Below are 24,753 nucleotides of genomic sequence, written 5' to 3'. Positions count from 1 at the left end.
TGGGAAACATGAGCAGACCTCTCCTTCTGGTAACTTAAGACTTATATTCTGGGGAAATGTTCCTGAAATATTTGTCGATTTTCTCCCCTCCACATTCTGTGTTTTCCATTTTTTTGTGGGAAAATTCCATTCTCAATCATTGGGTGTTCTGGACTAGTCTTCTAAGGTTCTTAACCTTTCTCTATTTTCTATTTCTTTGTCTATTTTTTTATCCTACTTCTAGGAAAATTTCTTACAACTTTATCTTTAAACCTTCCTATTGAATTTTCATGTGTGTTATTATGTTTTTAATTTCAAATGCCGTTTTTTTTCTTTTTTAAGTGTTCTGCATTAATAGCATACTATTTTAGGTCTGTAGATGTTCTTAATAGTTTGGGTTTTTGTCTTTCAAGTTTTTATCCTCCCTGTATAATCTGTCTCCTTGAATTTTTAATTTTTTTTCTACATGTCAGTTTGCATCTTTATCTGTGAACCTTTCCTCAAATTTTCCTCATCTTTGGCTTTCTGTACATGATTGTGAATGAGGGCATTAAAACTGGACTGACCCTGCTGAGCACATCATGGGGTTTTTCAACTATGAATTAACCCATGTGGACAATTTGTTGGGGAATTCCAAGTGTCAGGTGTCTTTGACTTTTCTGCTTTCGTGTAAGTTAAATCCCCAGAAAATAATCTTCCAATTTCTACTGGGGGTGCCAAGGGTGGATCTGGGAGCCAGCATGCTGAGAACCATTTAGGGGCAGAGATGGGGGTCTTTGCATTCATTATTTGGTATGCATCGGTCATTTATTCCCATGTTGTCAGCACAGTGCATACCACCTCAGCTGAGTACAGCATTTGCCAGCTCAGGTCCTCTGTTTTCTCACTCTAATGTGTACATCTTCAGACTTTTGGGGAAGCGGGGAACATAGTAGTGAGGAGTCAAAGGTATCAGAGATCTGATTTGTTCTCAGACAGATTCTACTTAGGATACCTAATTTTAGAACCACCCTTATCACCTCCATTTCAGAAGCAACTAATGCTTTTTATGATTCTGAAAATGTAATTTGGGTCTGTCCCCCTTTCCCTAACTGACATCTATTCTCTCTCATCCATTTACTTTCATCTTTCAAAATTGAGTGCCTTTTCCTCCTCTCATTTTTTTGTGTGTTATGTCTTTAAATTTATATACCTTTGTATAGTTTTTGTAAATGTGTTTTTAGTACCCTATCTTAATAAGAAACTAAAATAGTATAATTTACATCTTGACCCTCTCATAACATAAAACAATGGCTTGTTAAACTGGTATTTGTAAAATTGAATATATGAATACTTTAAACAATCCAAAACAAAAGTACTAAAGAATTTTCACATAGTACAGATTTAGGTATTTGAAAAATTAATAAAACTAAATATCTCTTCTCCCCTCCAATAATGCAATATATATAAAACCCTATAAGTAAAAAATCTACATTTGAACAAGTTAACAAAACTTTGAATGGGCACTTTATTTACTCCTGTATTTTATCTCTTTTTTGATTTATTGATTTGGGAGAGACAGACACACAGACAGAGAGAAATAGAGAGAGACACATTTGTTACTTCACTTATTTATGCATTCATTGGTTCATTTTTGTAGCTGCCCTAACCGGGGATTGAACCCACAACCTTGGTATATCAGGACAATACTCTAATCAACTGAGCTACATGGCCAGGGCCTAAGTTTTATCTATTTTAAAAATATTTATTGAGAAGCCACAATGTCACTAGTATTCACTGAGATTAATGTTTGCATTTTGTTACATAGCATGTCTATTACAAGTGGGACACCATTTAACTAGTAGAAATGTCCTCCAAATGAATTTCTATAGGTTAAAATTTGTTAACCACCAAATCAAATATTTACTCCCAAATATTGGAGTAAATATTTCAATGATTTGTGTTAATAAATATAATTTTGATATATAGAAGCCCTCATTCTATTACTAAGTTTAATAATGCAAATGGAGATTTAGTTTATTACTTCTATATAAAGCTCCAGCCCATTCTGAGAGGGTTGGAAAACTAATTGTAAATGTATTTAGAAGTTTTTTGGAGTCAGGTTGCTTTTATTAATATTTCCTTCAACCAGAATTATACTTAAATCACTAGACTTGGAAAGATCAGTGTTTTAGTTTATCCAGATAGTACAATATTTTCTTATGGGTATAGGATTAGATGTTTAATTTTTGAACTTGGATATTTGATCTATACAAGTTTATGGATCAGCAAGCAATATAATTTGCCAGACATGTCTCCATTTTTTATTTTAGAAATACTAGTGCATTAGTATGGACTCTCTTGTGTAACAGTTTGCACAGACTGTAATTGATTTTCATTTATAAGCAGAAAAAATTGAAGTTTGTATTCAAACTGGTTTATTGAGGAGTAAATCTTTACATAGAAGATGACAGTACTATTTTTTAATGTGTAGGATTTTTTTAAAGGAAAATCACATATTAAGATAGCTTTAACTCAAAATAGAAAGAACTGATTTTCTTTGGTTATAGCCTGTAGCATTTATTTTACCTTTTACATCATATGTAGATTATCTCAATTGAAATAAAAATTAATTAGAAAGAATATATGAAATATCTATTGAATATTTTCTATATGTCAGGTAATGTGCTAAATGCTTTATATAGCTTTTATTTAATCCTCATAATCATACAAGTTTATTGTAATCACACTTTATAGATTAGAAAAAAATACCAAAACTTGATCATAAAATATAATAAAATAATAATAGTATTGGTAATTAAAAAATCACTAATATTCACTAAATATTAGTGAGTACAAGCTATACTCACTAATGATTTCTGCCTATTAATACTGATATCATTTCTTAAGGTATATAAATATCTACTCACTATGTTGTACATCTGACACTCTTTTAAGAGTTTTGTGTGTATTATATCATCTGACTCATCACAGATATGAAGTGGGTGCCATTGTCATTCCTGTTTTACAAATGAAAAAGTAATTGACCTCAAATCATGAGGCCAAAACTCAAAACAAGTAGTCAAATCCATAGATGGTACTAAAACATGACTCTAGAATAACGGGGAATTTTATGCTGCAGTGAAAGAACTGACTCCAAGTACTGCAGACATTAAGGACACTTAGAATCTCACATCACAAAGCTAAAAGCAGGTTTCAAGGTTGCTTGATGCAGTGATGTCATCAAGGACCCAAGTCATTACCATGTCTCTATTTTGCCACATCAGCCTGGTTTCTAAAATCAGATATACTCCTATTGGCTATTGATTAAAACAAGTTACTTAACTTCTCTCGGCACAGGTATATTCAATGTGACTGAGAATGACACCTCACAGTGTGGACTTAGGAGTGGGAGCAGGAAGATTGCAGCTTCATGTATCAGTACCCACTTCCTCATCTACAAGCCAGGAGAATGATAACCTCTACTCCAGGGGTGGTTGCAAGGACAAAGGCAGTTAAAACACATACAGTGCTAAGAATCATGGCTGGCACATTGTAAGTGCTACATATGTGTTAGATACCATTGTTGTTTCTCTTGTTATGCAGTTGTGACAATGCCCAGAATAAGAAATTATGGTGCCATCTTAGATATGAAAATATTTAGTCCTTTCAGCACGTTTTCTTACATACTTGCTCTGTGGGAGTTGGGTTTGAGGCCCTTTCCTGAAACAACCACCAGATAACATAGCAGGTTTACCCTTCAACTAATAGTCAGGACAGCCTGGAACTGAGGGCACAGGGCCATGCCAGGATGGAGATAGGGGAACAAGCCTCAATAACCGCTTTCATCTACCATGAAGGTGACGTAGAAGCTGTCAGCATTGGGAGACCTAAAGAACTTGGCAGAAGCCATAATGGAAAAGGCAAAGAGCTGCCCTGGTCAGGTGGCTTTGTTGGTTGGAGCATTGCCCCATACACCAAAAGGTTTGGGGTCTGATTCCTGGTCAGGGGACATACCCTAGGTTGCTGGTTCAATATCCAGTTGGGGCATATGGGAAGCAACCAACTGATATTTTCTCTCTCACATTAATATTTCCCTCTATCTCTCTCTCTCTCTTTCCACCCTCCTTCCTCACTCTCTCTAAAGAAATCAATAAAAATATCTTTGGGTGAGGATTAATTTTAAAAAGAAATGAAAAGAAAAGGAGCAAAGTAGCCTGAGTTTACTTCCTTCCTCTGCCACATAAATGCCTTTTGATCAAAACACTCACTTCTCCCCCCAAAATCCCGAGTAGGTCACCAGGGCCATTTTGACTAACTGGGTATCAGTTCTCTTCCTCCCTCATGGCCCAGAAAGGTGCACAGTTGACTTTCCCAATAGGATACTTCCTCCCACAGCCTTTTTGGTCAATAATACACAAGATCCTGTGCTTCCTGCCAGGCCCTTCAAACAAATGAGAATAGTACAAATACTCCTGACTTTAGAGTATGGTTTTAAAAATTAAATATGATAGTGTGTGAAAATGCTCTGTAAATCTGCAATAAAGGATGGGGGTTAATTTACCCCTACAGGACTTCTGATCCATTTGCTAAGGTGATAGATTAGTCCCTTCCTGATAATGGATTAATGGCAGATGTACAGCATTAGAAGCTATGTGGCTCATTAACCCATGACACTAGAATCTTAGTTATAAAAGTGAACAACTTTATAGAACACATATTAGCAAGAACATTAACAAAATGATCAGGATTTAATGTTTCCTAATGGGCCATTATATCCTTTTTGTTCTTGAAGTAGATTTTAAAAAACACATGAATCTGTGACATAGAGATTAATATCATTCTAAAGAACTGGCATCAGAACACTAGTAAACATGTGGGGATTTGCTCCCTTGGGCCTAGAAACTGGAATTCCCAGGGGAAAAACACAAACAAACAAAAACTTAGAGAATGGCAGTTTTTAGGAGCCCAAGCAAAATTTACCTGGAAATTAACACCTGCTACTGGAGCTATAGCTGATACACAAAATTAACAAGGAGGCTATACCCACAGTTAAGTTATCATCGTTTCAATTCTACTTTAAAAATTGCCTAGCAAAAGGATATTTGATCAAGAGAGAGCCCTGAACTTTACTATAAATGGGGGTTTGACTATAGCTGAGAGTAGTTTCATACCCAGAACGTGAAAGGTGAAGACACCACAGTTCATTCATCCTGTGCCTTGTATTGCTAAACGGTCTTACTTATGTATGGAAAGAATATTCATTTTCTAGCTGAAGTATTTTATTACACTTTGTATACACTTCACTCAGTCTTTTTCCTAGAGCAATAGAATATTCTATAACACATTAAACTTCTCAAACTTGGAAGCTGATTTTTTTAAATATATATCTGCCTATGCTTTACTCTTTGCTTCATCAATTAATGATTTCTGCCTATTAATACTAATATCAGTTCTTTTTTTTTTTTGTTTGTTTGTTTTTTTTTGTTTTTGTTTTTGTGTTTTTTTTAATGTGTTTTATTGATTATAATATTACATTTGTGCCAATTTCCCTTCCCTCTGCTCCCCTCCACCCGGTGGCCCCCCTCCCTCCAGTTGTCCCCCCCTTTTAGATCATGTCCATTAGTTGTGCATACAGTTCTTCTCAACCTCTCTCTGTCTATTCCATTCCCTCCTACCATGATCCTTAATTCCTATATCGTCTCCCTCCCTCTCCCCATTCCCCCTCCCTGTTGACCTCCCCCCAATATGTTCCCCGTACCTATAGTTCTTTTTCCACTCTCGTTGCCTGTTTAGTTTTGCCTTTGTTTCAATTCCCTAGCTTCTGTTGTTTCTTGTGATGCAGTTTTCATTTTAGATTTCATTGTCTTGATCCTCCTTTTTCTAAACCAGTCCCTTTAACATCTCATATAACAGTGGTTTGGATCTAATGAACTCTTTCAGTTTTATTTTGTCCTGGAAACACTTTCTCTGTCCTTCTATTCTGAATGACAATTTCGCTGGATAGAGTATTCGTGGTTGTAGGTTTTGGATTTTCATTACTTTGAATATTTCTTGGCAGTCCCTTCTTGCCTGCAGGGTCTCCCTTGAGAAGTCAGCTGATAGTCTAATTGGGACCCCTTTGTACATAATTCTTTTCTTCTCTCTTGCTGCTTTTAAGATTCTCTCTTTATCTTTAATTTTTGACATTTTGATTATAATGTGTCTTGGAGTGGTTCTCCCTGGGTCCAGTTTTTTTGGAACTCTCTGTGCTTCCTGGACCTGTAAGTCTATTTCCTTCCCCAAGTCTGGGAAGTTCTCCTTTATTATATTTTCACTCAATTTTTCAAGTTCTAGTTCATCTTCCTCGCTCTCTGGCAAACCAATGATTCTTATGTTGGGCCTTTTATAGCTGTCCCAGAGGTTTCTGATCCTCTCATCGTTGCTTCCCATTTCCTCTCTCTGCATTGGTTGACTTCTTGTTCCTTCTCCATATTCCAGTTTGTTGAAATGAACTCTGGATTTTTTTTCCTCACCATCTGTCTCGTATGTGGTTTTGTTCCTTTCGTTATGAGTGTTTTTCGCTTCTTTCTCATCTTTTTCCAGATCTTTTGTGAATTCTGTAAGCCACCTGATAACAATGGCCCAGAACTGAGCATCTGACAGGTTTCTTATCTGTTCATCTGTCAGGTTTTCCATCTGTTGCCTGGTGAGCTGTGCCACCGGGATTTCTATAGTTGTCTGCCTCATTTTGACAGATGCGTTTTGTTTTCTTGGGCCGGCTGTAGGGGGCAGTGCCTGTGTACTCGTAATGACCCAGCGACTGGCGCCGTTCGGCAACCTTTCTTGCTGTGCCGTGGTGCTTTGTCGTCACAATCCAGTGACCGGTGCCTGTCCGCGACCTATTTCGCAGCCCTGTGGCGCTTTCTTTGGGGGCGGGAGTCCAAGATGGATTCACACAGTTATTCCGCTAGGAGACCGGGATCCGTCCTCCCGCCCCCCTGGGCCTCACTATTCAAGGCGATGTGGTGGCTGCTTTCCCCAGCGTTGGGGTCGCGAGCTGCCGGGGGTTCGACTGCAGCCGGGATTGTTCTCCCCGCCGCTGTCCCAGGTGCGACCGCAAACAGCGCCGCCCCCTTTCACTCTTACCTGCCCAAAAGGCGCCGCTGGTTTATAACTTCATATGTTGGGCTTCCGTGTAGTTTTATTTTCTGGAATTTCTAGTTATCCTTTGTTTTGAAGTAGTTGTATTCCTCTCTAGTTGTAGAGGGAGACCTAGCGCGTCCGTCTAAGCCTCCATCTTGGCCGAAAGTCCCACTAATATCATTTCTTAAGGTATATAAATATCTACTCACTATGTTTTACATCTGAAACTAATATAATATTGTGTCAACTGCAATTTAAAAATAACTTTAAAATACTGTCATTGTAATGCAAGTCTTTTAATAAGACCAAAATTGTGGGGGGGGGGGGGGTTTCTTGTTGTTGTTACATGCTTTATTATAATTCACATTGTATCTTTACAATATCAAATAATGAAAAATCATCATCCAGCTGATCCGATCAAGTGCTAAGTTGATCAAATTACTTTTAAGTGTCCAATGTTTATATACATAGATTGATATTCTTATTAAAGAATAAAGAGTTTTGGTAATTTGTGATAAGTTTACATTTGTGTATAAGAAGTTTTGTGAGTGAAATTTCAAACCTTTTAAATTTACTAGAGAAATAATTATTAACTTCCCTGCCCCCAATTTTTTTTTTTTTTTTTTTTTTTGTGATGGTGAATCAGATGGCAATAATTCTAGGTGTAAGAATAAAGTTTATGACATTTTCAGAACATGACCTTTTCTGATTTTTTCTTAGGCTTCTTAACTTAAATTGTGGAATTTCTTAGTCAGTATGGACATAATGCTTGTAAAACAATCTCAGCCAAAAAGGCTGTGGTAAATAGAAGGGTTATTATTTGTGATATCCTTTGTGGAGTTGTAAAATTGTACATATTTTAAAACTAAGCAATTCCTTAGTATATTAATTCTGGCATCACACATAAGGGACTCCAGGTTGATTGACTAAACTCTGAAAAATACAGTCAAACCAATTATTCATCAATATATTTTTAAAGGACATTTTAATACATCTTGTTTAATTCATGTAGCATTTTCCTTAATAAATTAAACCAATTCATCTTTGCAAACACTGTTATTTACATGAACATTGTTCATTACATTTGGTTGACAATATTCAATTGTGATAAAAATCATTTTTCAGAGTAGCTTAGCATAGTGTAGTAGGAGGCAGTCAACTCTTTATTTCAATACTAATTCTCCTTCTCATTAGCTGTCATTTAGAACAAATTTATCATGTCTATTACAACCATTTTCTTTGTTTTCTTTCTTTACTATTTCTGTTTATATAGAACCTCCTGATGCTAATATAAATGTTTTGTTGCCTCTAATTCTTTTATAATCTATGTTACATTTAATTCTTTAATACATTTGGAACTGACCATTTGATTTTAAAGTGGGCATGCTATTTTATATTAAAAGCAATAATTCATTTGATAAACATTACATACCCACTATATGTTTGGCTCTGTGCTGGGCACTGTGTACACAGAATAAATCCATGCCAGCTCTTGAGAAAAATAAATTTAGTGGCAAGACAAGTTGTAAAAAGATATGGTACGCCACAGGGTAGAAAGGGCCAAAGAATTAAAGGTGACAGCTATGTCAATAGTGGTAGTTTCTCCGTTGACTAGATTTCTGCTCCTTGTTGCACAGGATGCTGAGTTCATGGGGTACTCTCATTACAAAGCTGGCATCACATTAGTAGAAAAAAAGCAGATGTACTATTGACTATGGACTGACTCAGTCTAAGGCTGGACAAAGACAGTAGACAAATGTAATTGGGTAAGCGCTGCTGCTGCTACTCCTATCTCATTAGTCCAGAAAGATCAGAATATAATGAGTGATATTCAGGTAAACATTAGGTGTAGAATGGCCCTCAACATTTTTGCAACGCTGTGATTACCCTGTGTATGATGTGGAAATTTAGATCAGAGAAGGCTTGTTTGGAATCCTTCTCTCCTTCCTCTTTTCTACATAAGTTGAGCTCCTTACAATCTTCTCCACATCATTCTTCTCGTTCTAGTTGTGGGACAAGAGGCAAGTGTGGATGGTGGTTGGAGTGGGGAGCATGGATGAGGAAGAGATTCTCAGAAGGCCTGCCATCACTTCATTAAGAATCTAAAAACAGCGGAAGCAAATAGCCTACTAAGCATGGATCACATTCTTGATCCTAAAGTTCTTAAATTCTGTTCATTGTCAACTCCTTTCATTGACTATGAGCCTGGTGAAATTCTCTTGGGAACCAGCCTTTAAGACATTAGTTCACAATGAGAAGCTATAAAAATTTTTAGGATGAGCTAGTCCTATGAATCATTGTCCTACAGTTAGCTGAAATTCTTTTCTCCTCTGAGCATCTGGCTTTGTTCTCAATTGATTCTCAGCCAAATGTCCACAAATCTATTTGTCTTATGTTTTGGCTGAGAAATTAAGTTTGAGCATCATTAACACTGTGCTGTAGGTTGGTTGACATTCTCTCTAATCCTCTGCATACATTTCTATCAGATGCAAGAACTGACCTGGCAAAAAGTTACAGTTCACACAGAACAATAAACCAAAGGCTTTGTTTTATGTATAATTATGACCAGATTGAGTATTTACCAGACGAAGAAGCTGTATTTATATATCCCCAAAGTACAACTTTTTTTCAATACTGAGAATCATATAAATGACCTAGCATGTTTTCCAGAACAATCCCTGGTATTTTATGATGAGACAATAGCCCTAACATATTTATGCATTTACATTAAATTACAGGCACATCTTTATTTCTAAATGTTAATAAATAAATATGCAGTATGCATTGTGTGTGATAGCTATCTGAAATTGAGAACAGTACTCACAGTTGTGAGAAAAATAAATGACCAAAGAACACCGTGAATTATTACATAGCAATAAAAATTCTCAATGGAATTATTACTTGTAATTTAAATTCTACCTTTAATTAATTGTACATAATTTAATGGATCTGACCTGTACATTCCACGCTAACTGAATGTCCCCATAAAATTCTCTTTTCTCCTGGGCCCAGGCAGTCAATTTTTCTCTGACAATGGCAGCCTTCATTTCACATCACAGTTATGTGATACCAATCCATCCTTACCCTAAATGCATTAGTATACACTATGCATCTATCTTACCCCTTCTCTTCTTCATGGACCTTTACTTAGCACCATGTAATAGCACATACTGGTCTTTGATACAATGAGATTATAGGGAGGGAGGATCAGGAAGATGTCTGCCCTCATAGAATTTATTTCACACATATTCTCCAATTCCAGTGCCTTTCTGCATGGCCTCATCTGTCCTGGAGTAATATTCCTCTTCTAAGAATCACATCTAAAAACTGGAAATTTAAATATAACTTTCCCCAAAAGAGGTAGATGTACCAGATAGCATAATCTTTTGCTGAAGAATGTTTAAATTTTAAAACACCAGAGAACTGCCTGGACTTCTAAATTGAAACTTAAATCTTATATAATTTACCTAAAGTATGACAGTACTGCCAGTTGGCACATGGCCTAAAATTGGAGAATGTTAATCAAGTAAGTGAAAATAAACTCCTTAAGAATATGGGAGAGTGCCAGTGCCAGGTCCACTATTTCATTTCTCATTTAATTAAAGGTTTTAAAAAAAATCAGCCAATAGCCTACCCAAATTGAGATTTTTTTTTCTTAACAGTGAGACTATGATTAGAATCTGAGGCAAACTGCACATTTTCAGCCTGATTTACCAGGCTCTGCTGCAGCTACTGCTTTTCAGGGCTACAGGTTCTTCTTCCTCAGCCATACAGGACCCTGAAAAACATAGCCTTTCACTGAAAAAAAAAATAGATCTTTCAAAGAATAAAAGTTTTAAGAAGAGGGAAAAATCCCAAAATCTTCCTATGAAGCCAGTAGTACCCTAATCTCAAAACCAGGTCAAGACACAACAAAAAAAGAAAATTGTAGGCCAATATCACTGATGAACATAGATACTAAAATCCTCAACAAAATATTGGCAAACAGGATCCAGCAATACATCAAAAAGATCATACACCACGATCAAGTGGGATTCATCCCAAGAATGCAAGGATGGCTTAATATTTGCAAATCAATAAATATAATACATCACCTAAACAAAATGAAAGACAAAAATCACACGATCATATCAGTAGATGCAGAAAAAGCATTTGATAAAGTAAAACACCCATTTATGATGAAAACACTCAGCAAAATGGGAGTGGAGGGAGTATACCTTAATATAATTAAGCCTATATATGAGAAGCCTGAAGCCAACATCATACTCAATGGACAAAAACTAAAAGCATTCCCCCTGAAATCAGGAACTAGACCAGGCTGTCCACTCTCTCCACTCCTATTCAACGTAGTGTTGGAAGTCCTAGCCACAGCAATCAGACAAGAAAAAGAAATAAAAGGCATCCAAATTAGGAAAGAAGAAGTAAAACTACCATTATATGCAGATGACATGATAGTAAAGCTAGAAAACCCTATAAACTTCACTAAAAGACTACTCAATATAATAAGTGAATTTGGCAAAATAGCAGGGTACAAAATAAATATACAGAAATCTAAGGCATTTCTGTACACCAACAATAAAATATCAGAGACAGAGACAAAAAGGAAAATATCATTTACTATAGCAAAAAGAAAAATAAAGTACCTAGGAGTAAACTTAACCAAAGAGATAAAAGACCTGCACTCTGAAAATTACATAACATTGAAGAAAGAAATTAAGGAAGATAAAATAAATGGAAGCAAATACCATGTTCTTGGATGGGAAGAATCAATATCATCAAAATGGCCATACTACCCAAAGCAATTTACAGATTCAGTGCAATCCCTTTTAAAATACCAATGACACATTTCACAGACCTAGAACAAATACTCCAAAAATTCATATGGAACCAAAAAAGACCCCCGAACAGCAAAAGCAATCTTGAGACAGAAGAACACAGCAGGAGGAATCACAACACCAGATATCAAACAATACTACAAAGCCACTGTGATCAAAACAGTCTGGTACTGGCATAAGAACAGACATATAAATCAGTGGAACAGAATAGAGAGTCCAGAAATAAACCCAGGCCTCTATGGTCAACTAATCTTTGATAAAGGAGGAAGGAACATAAAATGGAGTGAGAAGAGCCTCTTTAACAAATGGTGCTGGGAGAACTGGACAGGGATGTGCAAAAAAATGAAACTAGACCACCAACTTACACCACACACAAGAATAAACTCAAGGTGGATCAAAGACTTAAATGTAAGCCGTGATACCATAAAAGTCCTAGAGGAAAACACAGGCAGGAAAATATCAGATATCTCACGTAACAATTTCTTCATGGATACATCTCCTAAAGCAAGAGAAATAAATGAAAAAATAAACAAATGGGATTACATCAAACTAAAGAGTTTCTGCTCAGCAAAAGAAAACATCAGCAAGATGAAAAGGAAACCAACCATATGGGAAAACATATTTGCCAATGACATCACAGACAGGGGACTGATTTCCAAAATATATAAAGAGCTGATATGACTCAACATCAAGAAAACAAACAACCCAGTTAAAAAATGGGCAAAGGACCTGAACAAACACTTCTCCGAAGAGGACATACAGAAGGTCCATAGACACATGAAAAAATGCTCAACATCATTAGCCATCAGGGAGATGCAAATAAAAACCACAATGAGATTCCATTTTACACCAGTCAGAATGTCCATCATCAACAAATCAACAAACAACAAGTGCTGGCGAGGGTGTGGAGAAACAGGAACCCTACTGCACTGTTGGTGGGAATGCAGACTGGTGCAGCCACCATGGAGAACAGTATGGAATTACCTCAAAAGATTAAAAACGGAACTGCCTTTTGAACCAGTGACTCCACTACTAGGATTATACCCGAAGAATCTTGAAACACCAATTCAAAAGAACTTATGCACCCCTATGTTCACTGCAGCACTGTTTACAATAGCTAAGTGCTGGAAACAACCTAAGTGCCCATCTGTAGATGAGTGGATCAAAAAACTGTGGTACATTTACAAAATGGAATACTATGTAGCAGAAAGAAAGAACTCCTGCCATTTACAACAACATGGATGGAACTAGAGAGAATTATGCTTAGTGAAATAAGCCAGGGAAAGAAAGAAAAATACCATATGATATCACCTAATACAGGAAACTAAAGAACAACACAAACAAATGAACTAAATAGGACAAAGAGCAGAATAGCAGTCAATAGGGGGGAGGGGGAGGGAAAGAAGGGGGATAAGTAAGGGAAGGGTTTAGTCAAAGGACGTGTATAAATGACTCATGGACATGGACAACGGAGAGGGATATGATTGTGGGAGAAGGGGTGGGCTGGGTGGGAGAGAGCAATGGGGGAAAAATGGGACAACTGTAATTGAAAAACCAAAAAATAAAAATAAAAATAAATAATTTTTAAAAAATGAAAGTTTTGACAATAAAAGGAAAAAATCATCTTCTGCTTGATCTATTTCTGGAAAGTCTCTAGACTAACAAATAAAGTGCTAGACTTCCTCAAAAACTGTATATTTCATTCCCAGACTCAGAGAGAAAGAGTTGGACCCATGACTAGTGAGATGTGGTATCATATTCTGGTTACTGACTGAACCACCCTCCACTTCGCCTACATTTGGCCCACACACACACCAGGTTTTTGAGTGTGCACAGAGCTCCTGGTGAACAATATTAGTTTCAAATAAAAATAAAATGCCACCAGACCTCATCGCTGGTTAACAAGATGTTCAGAGCATCACTCTTATAGGAAAACTATATCAGACTGTATGAGTCACTTTCTATGTAGAATGTAAATGACTCTGAATTAAAGTAGTTCTAAATACCTTTGTTCTTCATTCACCATTATATTTCAATCTATATATACTACAGATTTTTAGGTTATAAAGCACTAATTAAGAAATTAAAAACTTTTACTGTGATGAATAGAGAATAATGACTGTAAACAGTTTTCCTATTAAAAAGATGAGCAAGAAAAAACTTATGCACTCATTTTCAGAAACAAATTGGCACCTAATAAGATTTTTTAATTTATAATGATCTCAATGTATAGTGAGATTATTCTATTCATAAGGAGGAAACCTGTACTGTTTGGGTACTCCTTTGTTTAGACAGAAGGAAAATAGGACAGAACATAGATAGGCACTTGTGCCTTCATCCTGCCACCACTCAGACACTGCAAAGATGTAGCTATAAGAAACTACCCAATGTCCCTTGAAGGTTCCAGCAAGCAAAATCTCCACATCAAAATAGTTGCAGCTCATGGTGGGGGGATTGTTTGGAGGCTAGAGGTGGATCTGTGAAAGTGAGGGTTTTTTCCACCTTGTATAATAGTATCTATTCATCTAGGAGCTTATGGAAAGTCTAGCTATGCGTGCTTTTGGACAAGTTGGGTGTTTTGATTTAAGAGTAGCCACTGACCAATGATCCATGAAAAGAAATGGGATCTTCATGAGTTGCCAATTGAAAAGGATTCAGGTATTGTTTAGAAAATTTCAAATTCAACTTTAATCGAGGAAGAGATAAAAGTGGCCTTTACTTCACTAAGGGAAATTAAAATTATTTGCATTAATCATTCCTAATAAGAATAAAATCATTTAATTTCTAATATGAATTACTTTATAGCTTAGAAGCTCCCTGAGCTCCTTACAACACTATGAAAGATAACCCCATGACTCAGCCATAGGAGTTAAAAAAAAAAAAAAAAAGAAAATGACCCTCACTATCATTCTCCAAAAATAAAATTAAATAGTAATCAAATAAAACAATGTTCATTGTTAGGTAATTCCTTCATGGCCCCTGGACTTCACACACTATGAAATAGCTGGCTAGTGATAACTTAATTTTGTTTAGAGGAAGAGTATAGAGCAATATTTGCAAAAAGCATTGACAAATTTGGTATGATTACTTATAGTCATATCATGGGATCCTCAAAGAGAGACAATAGTCTCAAAGTGAATACAGATAGCTACCCTGGGCAGATGTGGGCTCGTATTTTCAGATCAGCTCCTCCTTACAGCAAAATGAATAGCACCCACATACACACTTATATATACATGCTGAAATTTGTATAGAACCCTAGAGACACTAATGAGGAGTCAATCAATGAGAATGAGCTAATACACACCCCACTGCTATGATGAAAATCCACCCAGAGAGTTGTATTTGAGTCATCGTCTCTGAAACTTCCAGATCCCAAGATGCTGCCTCCTGAAAGCCATCCAATTTGAGATTGATGGTGATACATGAGAACCTCCCAGAGAGGTTTTGCCCACATCCAAGTCTGCAGTTAATCAGACCTCTTTCCAGCCTTCACAATTATTTTAGCAAAGGAAGCAATTAAGAACAATAGTCTTCTTCTGCAGTGTTAAACCACCCCAGCAGCCACATCCATAGGTCAAAAAGACCAGCATTGCTTTATTTATCCAATTACCTTTCAGAAAAGGAACAGCTAAAAGAATTATATGGCTTTTCCTTTTTCGTAAAGCATTATATCCTGTTAAAACCAATTTTTTTTGGTCAAACAAGGAATCTTTTTCTACCAAAACTGGGGGCAAAAGAGTCAAGGTAATTCCTTCCAAGTGGTAAACTTAGCAAAAAAATAAATAGATAAAGATAAAAAACAGACAATAGAACATTTTCTGTTGTGCAAATGAAGTAAAATGTGTGCTTACATGCATATGCATGCATGACTTATGAATACACCAAACTATAAATACAACCCATTAGTGCCAGTAAGAAGCACAAAGGTAGCATATTTTTATGGTCTCAAAATTCTAATTAGCATAAAAGGCATAACATTGTAATTAAATAATTATTGATTAACACAAAGACAGAGAAGCCAGATGTGTTGAATGGGCTTGGTAATTAACTAAGTAAACTACAGGTGTTTAAAATGCATAGAATACAAATGAAATGTATACTAATTTTTTAAAAATCATCTGTAGGCAAATCTTAGTGTATTCAGGTACTGTGTACCATAAATGTCAATATCTGTGAATGTACGTTATACTTTCACAAATAATATTTGAGGTGTCACTGGCATGAAATGATTTCAATGCTCAAACACTCAGCATTTAGAAGCCTGTTGTCCCAGGTACATTTCTGATTCTGCCCTTTGAACCTGATAAACATCAAAAGGAGACAGACCAGCATAAAAAGAGGCATGGCTAATGAATGGACAACTGAAAAATAAATACAGATAAGAGAAGGGAAGCTTGTCCTGTACAAGAAAAAAACGTTTTTCTAGATATTGAAGGTTTTTGTTAACTTCTCACTGCGCTTGCTTTCTCCATCCACCTTCAAGGTGGCCCTTCAGCAAAAGTGGGCTTCATTTACATTGTTGGCTTTAATGGGACTAAGCATTTCTCTAGAGCCATTATTAGGAAGCTGGGAATTTTTGTTTGGTTCCTTCCAACAGGTGTTTTAAAAAATGCACAAGTGATATTAAGATTTGATTTCCTAACTGGACTTTGAGTAAAATCCAGACTCTTTTTTTTTTTTTTAAATAATTTATTAATTTGTTTGTTTTATTTTTAGAGAAAGGGGAAAGGAGAAATAGAGGGAGAGAAACATCACTGTGTGGTTGCCTCTCACTCATGCCCGCAACTGGGGACCTGACATGCAACCTAGGCATGTGCCCTGACTGGGAATCGAACCAGCGACACTTGGCTCACAGGCTGATGCTCAATCCACTGAGCCACAGCAGCCAGGGCTTAAAATCCAGACTCTTTAGTGTGCCTTGTTTCCCATGTCTCCAACGTGTTTTTACATGACTCCTGCCCTCACTTCAGTCAGCTTCACTTCGCTTTATGGACCTTCAGTCATTCCCTGGAATATATAGACCTATGTGCTGTCTCATGATCTTTCTTCTTGTAGTGTGTTTGCACGTAACCTTTTTTTCCCTAGTCTTCATATGTCTACTTCTTGCTCATCTAACAGGTCTCAGCCATTAGAGAAGGCTTCTTTGACCACTCTTCATCACCTCATTTTCTTTATGTTAGTTTTTGCAATGTATAATTATTTTTTTCTTTTTACTTCATTACCTGTCTTCTCCACTAGAATACATGTTTCGTGAGGGATGGGTTAATATTTTATGTTCATTCTTAAATCCCAATGCATAGCTCATATCAGAAACTCCATAAGTATCTGTTGAATAGATAGATGAGACTTTGTTCCTTTTTTGAAGTGGTACAATGTAGGGAATTAAGCCCCAGAATGAAGATAAAAAGCTTGATTATTTTTAGCTCTGCCTCTGGCCTATGATCAATGGTAGAAGATTGAAAAATCCCAGCAAGATCTAGTCGTAAAGATGAAAAACAAGAAACCAAAATCGTAAGTGGCCACTCCTCCCTCAGGCTGCTCTCTATTTGTAGGAACTTTCATGGCCTTAAGAAAGCAAAAGCAAATGACAAATGCTTCCTAGTGGAAGCTTGTCTTCCTTTTATGCTTATCTGTAAATGCTGCTTTTAATGTAGGAAAATAACATTAAATTGTTGATATATTTGAACCAGTGCTAAATCTTTGTATTATGGGTTCTAAACACTTAAACCTCATTATGAAGTATTGTGTTTGTCCTTCAGTATATAAATCTGCAATGTTTTCTGAAATGTTTAGTGAAAGAAAACAATTAGAAATGTAAGAAGGTTGTTTTAACTTTTCTGATTCATATTCTGAGATAGCCAAGTATTTCAAAAGAAGTTTAAACTGGCATAAATTCTATTGTATAAATATAAACCCAAAGCTAACTCTAAAATTAAGCAAAATCTATTTTCTTAAATACCTGTGGACTTCTCTTCACAGTCACATTTTCACTTCCAGGTGGGCTGGCTTATGATAAAAGAGAGTGATAAGACAAAGGAAGTAGATAATCGTATAAAAGCAAATTCAAGTTTTTGAGCCAAACTAAAAAGAAAGGAAAAAGGTGAATATTATGGATAGGTAGTACTCCACTTCTAGAAGTAAGAAGGATTAGCTAAAGTTAAATTAGGTACATACCCCAAAATGCAGATGATTAAAATAACAACAACAAAAAGAATAAGACAGTAGCTTCTTGATTAATGATGAATTATATAGTGGTATACTATAAAAGAACTGAATATTCAAATTTTTAAAGATGTGAGCTGATTCCAATACCGTGGCTGCTCCCTATGAGTAGAATATGGGCAGGCATGTCTACATAGATAGTCAATGAACAGCATTTCAAAAAATTCTGGAAATTCTTGTTTTTAAGTTCAAACATTTAAATAAAATAGGAACAAGTTTGTGACTTATACTAATGAGACGGAAGAACACTTATACACTTACTATTTACTGGAATAGATATTAGGAGCAAAGCAGATATGCTGGAATAATTTTTTGTTAAGTCCGAGCTTGGTGAATGTGAGCAGACATAGCCAACATCTGCTTCTCCATGTGCTGACTCTTGTTCTCCTTGACCACCCTGGAAGCCACCCTCCTGTGTTCTCACTATGTTGACTCCAAAAGTTCATGAAAAAACTATCCTGTCTTCTGTTTCCTCAATTTCTTATAATCCAGTTTTTCATTCCCAATACTCTCCTGACAGTGCATTTTGTGAGGTCCTTCTCCCCTACTGATCAGCAAATTCAATGGTCTTTTATTGGAGGCTTTGAGTCTATGGCATTACTATCCTCCCTGAAATTCTTCTGTTGGCCTTGACATGCTCTCTCTCTCTCCAGGCTGCCCTCACACCTCTAAATCCTTCTGCTTTTGTTTCGTGCTTCTCTTCTCTCTCCTTGCTTTCTTCTTCCTTCTTCTACAAACTGTTCCCTTAGTAATTGCATATGCTTGCATAAGTACAAATTCCATTGTTTATATCACTTAAATTGTAAAGGAAATGGCAGGGACAGCAGTTGTCAATTCCTTCACCATGGCATGCTTGAATCATCTTATAATAGTCTAATTCCAAGAAGTGTAAGAGAAATGACATTTGAGCTACCCAAAATTATTTTAAGCTTATTTTGTTGATTTATGGTTAAATGTTAACCTATATATTTCCAAACTACCTGCTTTTATCTGGTAATGAAAAGCTCCCACAAAATAAGTAATCTGTATTTGTTTTCTTTATAAAAATTGGTTGTAGTTTTCTGCGTTGCATTTCCTCTGATGTGCCTCATATATGAAACTCAGTTATCATATGTCAAGGTTTGTTTTTTTTAATGTTTGAAGGGGATAGAAATGAGACCCAAATTTATGATATAATTACATGACAAATTTAAGTGAGATGATTGAACTTTAAGTAAACTGGATGCTATTGCAGGGATGGGAAAATCCTCCCCACCACCACCACCCACAACCCCTGCTTGGTTCTTTTGGCTGATCTAATCAAACTGACACAAGACAGATGAACAGGACTGAAGAAAAGAATTTTAATTCATACATATGGAGGCCTCACAGAAATGGGACCTAAATAAGTCCCCAAAGCAGGCATCTTTTATACTTTTTAGATAAGAAACAATAAATTTATGAGGAACTGATAGGGCAAAGAAACTTAGGCTGAAGTGCTTAACTAGTGTAGTATCTAAGCAGAGTTTGAGCTTAAGGTACTAAGTTAGTAAAGAAGAGCCAGGTTTGTTTACATAGGCTCTGGGCCCTTGATTCCCAATCTCTGGTGATAAGAAAGTCTCTGTACCTCCTGGTACATGGGGTAGGGTTCCTTTCACATGGCGGGTTTATGTCCTGCATTCAGGGGACAGAGAGAAAGGTCAGAGTGTTCTTCTTGCACTAATTGTTACTCAAGTAACTTTAATTCAATTTTGCCACTTTGTCATATTTTTGGGTGGCCTGCCCTTAACCCCAACATAATATTGTTCTAATTCAAATTTTTATAGAATCATTGCAAAAAATAGTGCAGTTAACAAATATGTTATAGTGCCAACAAATTAAGTGAGAACCACACTGAGAGATTTTATGAGTGTAACAAATACATATTATTAGTTCACAAATTTCACTTTTGTTTTATTTGCATAATTTAAATTTTCATCCAAGTCATGTTGAAAAGAACTTAAAGTTCTGAAGTAGAAATTATTATAAATTTTGAGATTATACTAGTTCATCCTGAACCTAATGAATTCTATTATAACAGTTCTTCGGCAGTCATCAAGACTAACTGTAAGATTAAACTTGATGGCCAGGAAAGGGAGCAGTCAGTGTACAGTTTGCCTGCAGGTAAATTGCCTTGTGTTAAACTTAACTCACTAACTAAAGCAATTATTTTTCTATAATATTTTCCCTTTAGAGGGTTCCTACAAATGACTCATGTAGCAAGCCAACAACCAAAAAAATGATGTAGAATATTTTACTACTAATAAAGTGCTGTAATTGTGAAGGTAACTGAATGACATGTATAGCAAACCAACAATCAAAAAAAAATAAAGTAAGAAAGAAAGAGGTAAAGTTTTTTATTATTGATGTAATTGAGGCATAATGATCTTTTGAATCCCTGAGTTGAGAGAAATCTAAAACTGTAGAGTAACTGCTACTGGCGTGAACTGGAAATATCTCTAACCTCGTGATTCATGTCCATATAAAGCAGAGAATGACAGGAGAGGGTTTCCCCACTGTCCTTGCTCAGAGAATTCTCATTCTGGTTGTTTTCGGTCCTGGCAGAAAACTTGTAAGTTCAAGGGCTTTGCATTTCATACCAGCTTCCCCTATGTTTTCAGAGTTTCAAACTCAATTCTGGCACTTAGAAGCATCCTATGCACTGGGATCGAGACAGCCCTCTCCCTACTGAGGTGCATAAGCATCATTTGCATTGCACTATCATTGGGCAGCCCCTGGGCCTCTCAGCAAAAACCATACATGGTGCCCACTCCAGCATGTCCCTCTGGCACTAGTGACAACAGAGCATGCTTGAAGTGGTGGCTGGGAAATCAACGTAAGCGGACCCTGCCCCTGTGTTCACAGTCTCCCTGCAGGTCCAGTGTCCTGGTTCTCGGGTCTCCTTGCTTTGTCTCCATCATCACATCGCCTCCTCATGCTCTACACAAGCTTCAGGGAGCAGTAATCTTTAGTTTATTTGGGAGGCTAGAGCCTAGTTGCATATCTATTCTTTTCAGTCAATTATTGTGACAAAATCATTATGATCTCAGTCTTTCATAGCTGACACTCCACAAATACTAAAGGCCATCTCTTAAGGATGGACTGTTGTCTCTGCTAAGAACTCTGAAAGGTTATTTTGATATGTATACATACATGTTGAGGATCGCCTTCTTCATTCTCTTGCTGTGGCTATGATGGAATTTTCTGGCAACAACTAAGGAGGAAAGATCTAACTCCCTTCAGAGTATGAAGAATTGTAAGGGTTTGGGGGAGTACACAGTAAGCAATGGGGGAGTACCAGGTTATACCAAAACGTACAGACTGCATAGGCTCAAGTTCTGGGCCAGTCACTAAACAAGCAATTTATTTAATTATTCATTAACTAAATTGGGCACTTTATTTTTACCTTTTTGTGACTTAGTTTTCTCATATGGATTAATTTCTTATGACTTCTCTATAACAAATCACCACAAACCTGATGTCTTAACAGAGATTTATTTTCTCACAGTTCTGGGGGCCAGAAGTCTGAAATCAATTTCACTGGCTGAGATCAAAGTGTTGGTAGGGCCACGCTCCCTCTAGAGCTTTAGGGGAGAATCCTTTCTTATCTTTTCCAGCTTCTCGTGACTGCCAACATTCCTGGACTTGCGGCTGTATCAGTCTACACTGCCTTCTCCTCTTCTTTCTTGTATCTAATCTCCCTCTTGTAAGGGTAGATGTGATTTCATTTAGGCCCTACTCAGATAACCCAAAATAATCCCCTCATGTCATGATCTTTAAAACTCAATGACAAAGGACTCATGGACATGGACAACAGTGTGGTGATTGCAAGGGAAAGGTGGACATAAGGGGGTTAAATGGTAATTGAAAAATGCAATTTAAAAAAACCCTCAACATCTGCAAAGTACTCCCATAGGAGGTAAAATTTATAGGCTCCAGGGAGTAGGACTTACATGCCTATTGGGAGAACATAAAAGTTAAAGAATATAATATATGAAAAATGCTTAGAAAAATGTCTACATACAATAAAACACTAAATAAATGTTAGCATATGATAGTGATATTGAAAATGAAACAACAAAATGCAAACAAAAAGCTTCAAATGAATAAATAATTTTTTAAATGAACATATGTAGAGGGGTGTCATCTCTGGATTGTTGATGTCTACTAACTTTAAACTGTTATTATTCAAAACGTTGTATTTCTACATTGAACAGTTATCACCCCAGTTTAGGCATATGATACATATAGCCATTTCTTGTTTTGTCTTTGTTACTTTTTACTTGAAATTTAAATTATCTTTTCAACTGTTTCATCCATCCTGAATTCTCCCGAAGGTAAAAATCAAAGATATGATGTGACATGATTGCTTTCTTTTGATTTCTTGTCTCCTGCCCACCTAGGATACAGATCTAATGACATTCAACATTTCTGTACACCGGTCATGGTGGCGAGAACACGGGCCCGGTTGTGTCCGAAGAGTTCTGCCTCCATCAGCCCATGGCATGATGGACGATTACACGTACGTCTCCGTCACAGGCTGCATCGTCGACTTCCAGTACCTGGAGGTCATCCACAGTGCCATCCAGATACTGCTTTCTGTAAGTGTCACATTTGTGTCATTGTCTGATCAGGAATCTCCATTACTGGCCTTTTATGACTAAACCTTCTGTCACCAACCACCTGGTGGATGATGCTATCAATAAGCACAGAGAACATCCTTTAAGCAATGGAAATAGCAGCAATTATGCTAAAACTAGTTACACTTAATGGCAGGTGACATCTTTTCTAATTGGTATCCAGACACTTTGTCTTTAGAACCAGTTAGTTGCTGTAGTTTCTCACTTGAGATACAATCCCGCCACTCCATGAAACAGTATCACTGTTTCCCAGGAGTGGTGTGTTAGCCACCCACTGCCTCAGGCTTTTCTACTTCTGCTCTACTACAGCTACTCCTTCTTATGCATTCTTTTACTAATGCACATTAGTTCCGGAAAAAGATGATGGAAACACACCCAATGGTTTGTTCAGTCTAATCGTATTTTCTAAAAAAAATTTTCCTTAAGAAAACAAATTCTTCCAGAGACTCTTACACATTGTAGTTCCTAACTTTTGGGGTTAAGATGAAATTTCATGTAGAGCAACACAGAAAGGAAATGGCTTGATTGGACTCCAGAAGAATAATGTGCTTGAAATTTCTTAATTTTTTTCTACCATACCATCCCACCCACTGTTTGATCACAGTGTGGAGTGAAATTAATTTAAGATACATACCATCATCAAGAATGCTATTTCTTTGAAATCCAGCAAGTACTTGGCATTTTGTTTATGTCAATACACTATAAAGCCATTCTTAACTATACTTTTCACATAAACTAACCGCCTCAATCCTGTCCATCTGGTTACAGTCAGAATGAACAATATAGGCTCAATAATAAATTAATAGATAACATAAATATAGGAGGTATATATCAGTGAAGAATGTATCTTGGAATTATTTCTGGAAAGAATTTCGAAAAATCCTTGATATCATTTAATGTATTTGCTATCTACTGCTGTGTAACAAAACACTCCAAAATGTAACTGCTTAAAACAAACCAGTTTATTTCTTAAAGTCCTATGGTCATGAAATTGGGCAAGGCTCAGAGAAGTAGTTCTGTTCTATATGATATTGGCTAGTGTCACTCATGTGAACCTTTCGACCAGAAGCTCTTCTGGAATAGAGCATCCAAAAAGACCTCGCTTGGATGTTTGGTGCTGGCTACTGGAAAAATTCTCTTCCACGTGGCTTCTCTTTTTGTAGAAAATTTGACAGGCTTTCTTATTGCAAGGCACCTGAGTTCTGAGAGTAGCCCAGCATGCAAGCATTTTTCAAGTCTCTACAGACATATCTCATTTTATTGCACTCCACTTTATTGTATTTTGCAGGTATCTTATTTGACTCATTGAAAGTTGTGGCAGTCTTGCATCGAGCAAATCTATTGGCATCCTTTTTCCAGAAGGCTCAAATATTAGTTAGCATTTTTTAATAGTAAAATATTTTAATTAAGGTATATACATTGTCTTTTTAAACAGAATTCTATTGCGTGCCTAATAGATAACAATATAGTGTAAAGATAACTTTTGTAAGTACTAGGAAACCAAAAATTATGTGACTTGCTTTATTGTAGTATTTGCTTTGTTGCAGTGGTCTGGGCTGAATCCCCAGTATCTCTGATGTATGTCTATATCTGAGTAATGCTAATTATTATCATTTAGCTACAAGCCCTCATGTGATTGATATGACCAAGCCCAGAGTCATTTTGGAAGGGGGTTATGGAAAGGTGAGACTATTAGGAAACATGATTCATTTGGAGTCACCTTTGTAGTGGTCTTACCTCATTTATTTACTCTATTAAGTGTTGTTTTATAACTTGCATGTATCAAGTTTTCAGATAGTGTTTTTAGAACACATTTTAATTAGAATTTTTTTGGAAAGACTAACAATTCAAATTTTTTAAAAAATTAAAGCCCTTTTAGTGTTTTTGTTCAATAAAAACCAAATTTGACTCTGAATTCAAACAAAGAGGTTGTACCTCACTGCTAACAAATT

General features: G+C 36.4%; 1 protein-coding gene across 1 annotated transcript in view; it reads left to right on the top strand.

The window, feature by feature from the left end:
- NKAIN3 (sodium/potassium transporting ATPase interacting 3) overlaps positions 1-24,753 on the top strand; it is a 604,361-nt gene that overhangs the window by 412,888 nt on the left and 166,720 nt on the right. The window contains exon 4 of the mRNA XM_090282831.1: positions 22,565-22,762. Within this exon, the coding sequence (XP_090138957.1) occupies positions 22,565-22,762 (198 nt within the window). The remainder of the gene's footprint in view (positions 1-22,564; positions 22,763-24,753) is intronic.

This window comes from Furipterus horrens, unplaced genomic scaffold (genome assembly GCF_987537825.1).
Source record: "Furipterus horrens unplaced genomic scaffold, mFurHor1.1.pri manual_scaffold_7, whole genome shotgun sequence".
In the NCBI taxonomy this organism is placed as follows: Eukaryota; Metazoa; Chordata; class Mammalia; order Chiroptera; family Furipteridae; genus Furipterus; species Furipterus horrens.
This window is presented reverse-complemented; position numbering and strand designations above follow the sequence as displayed.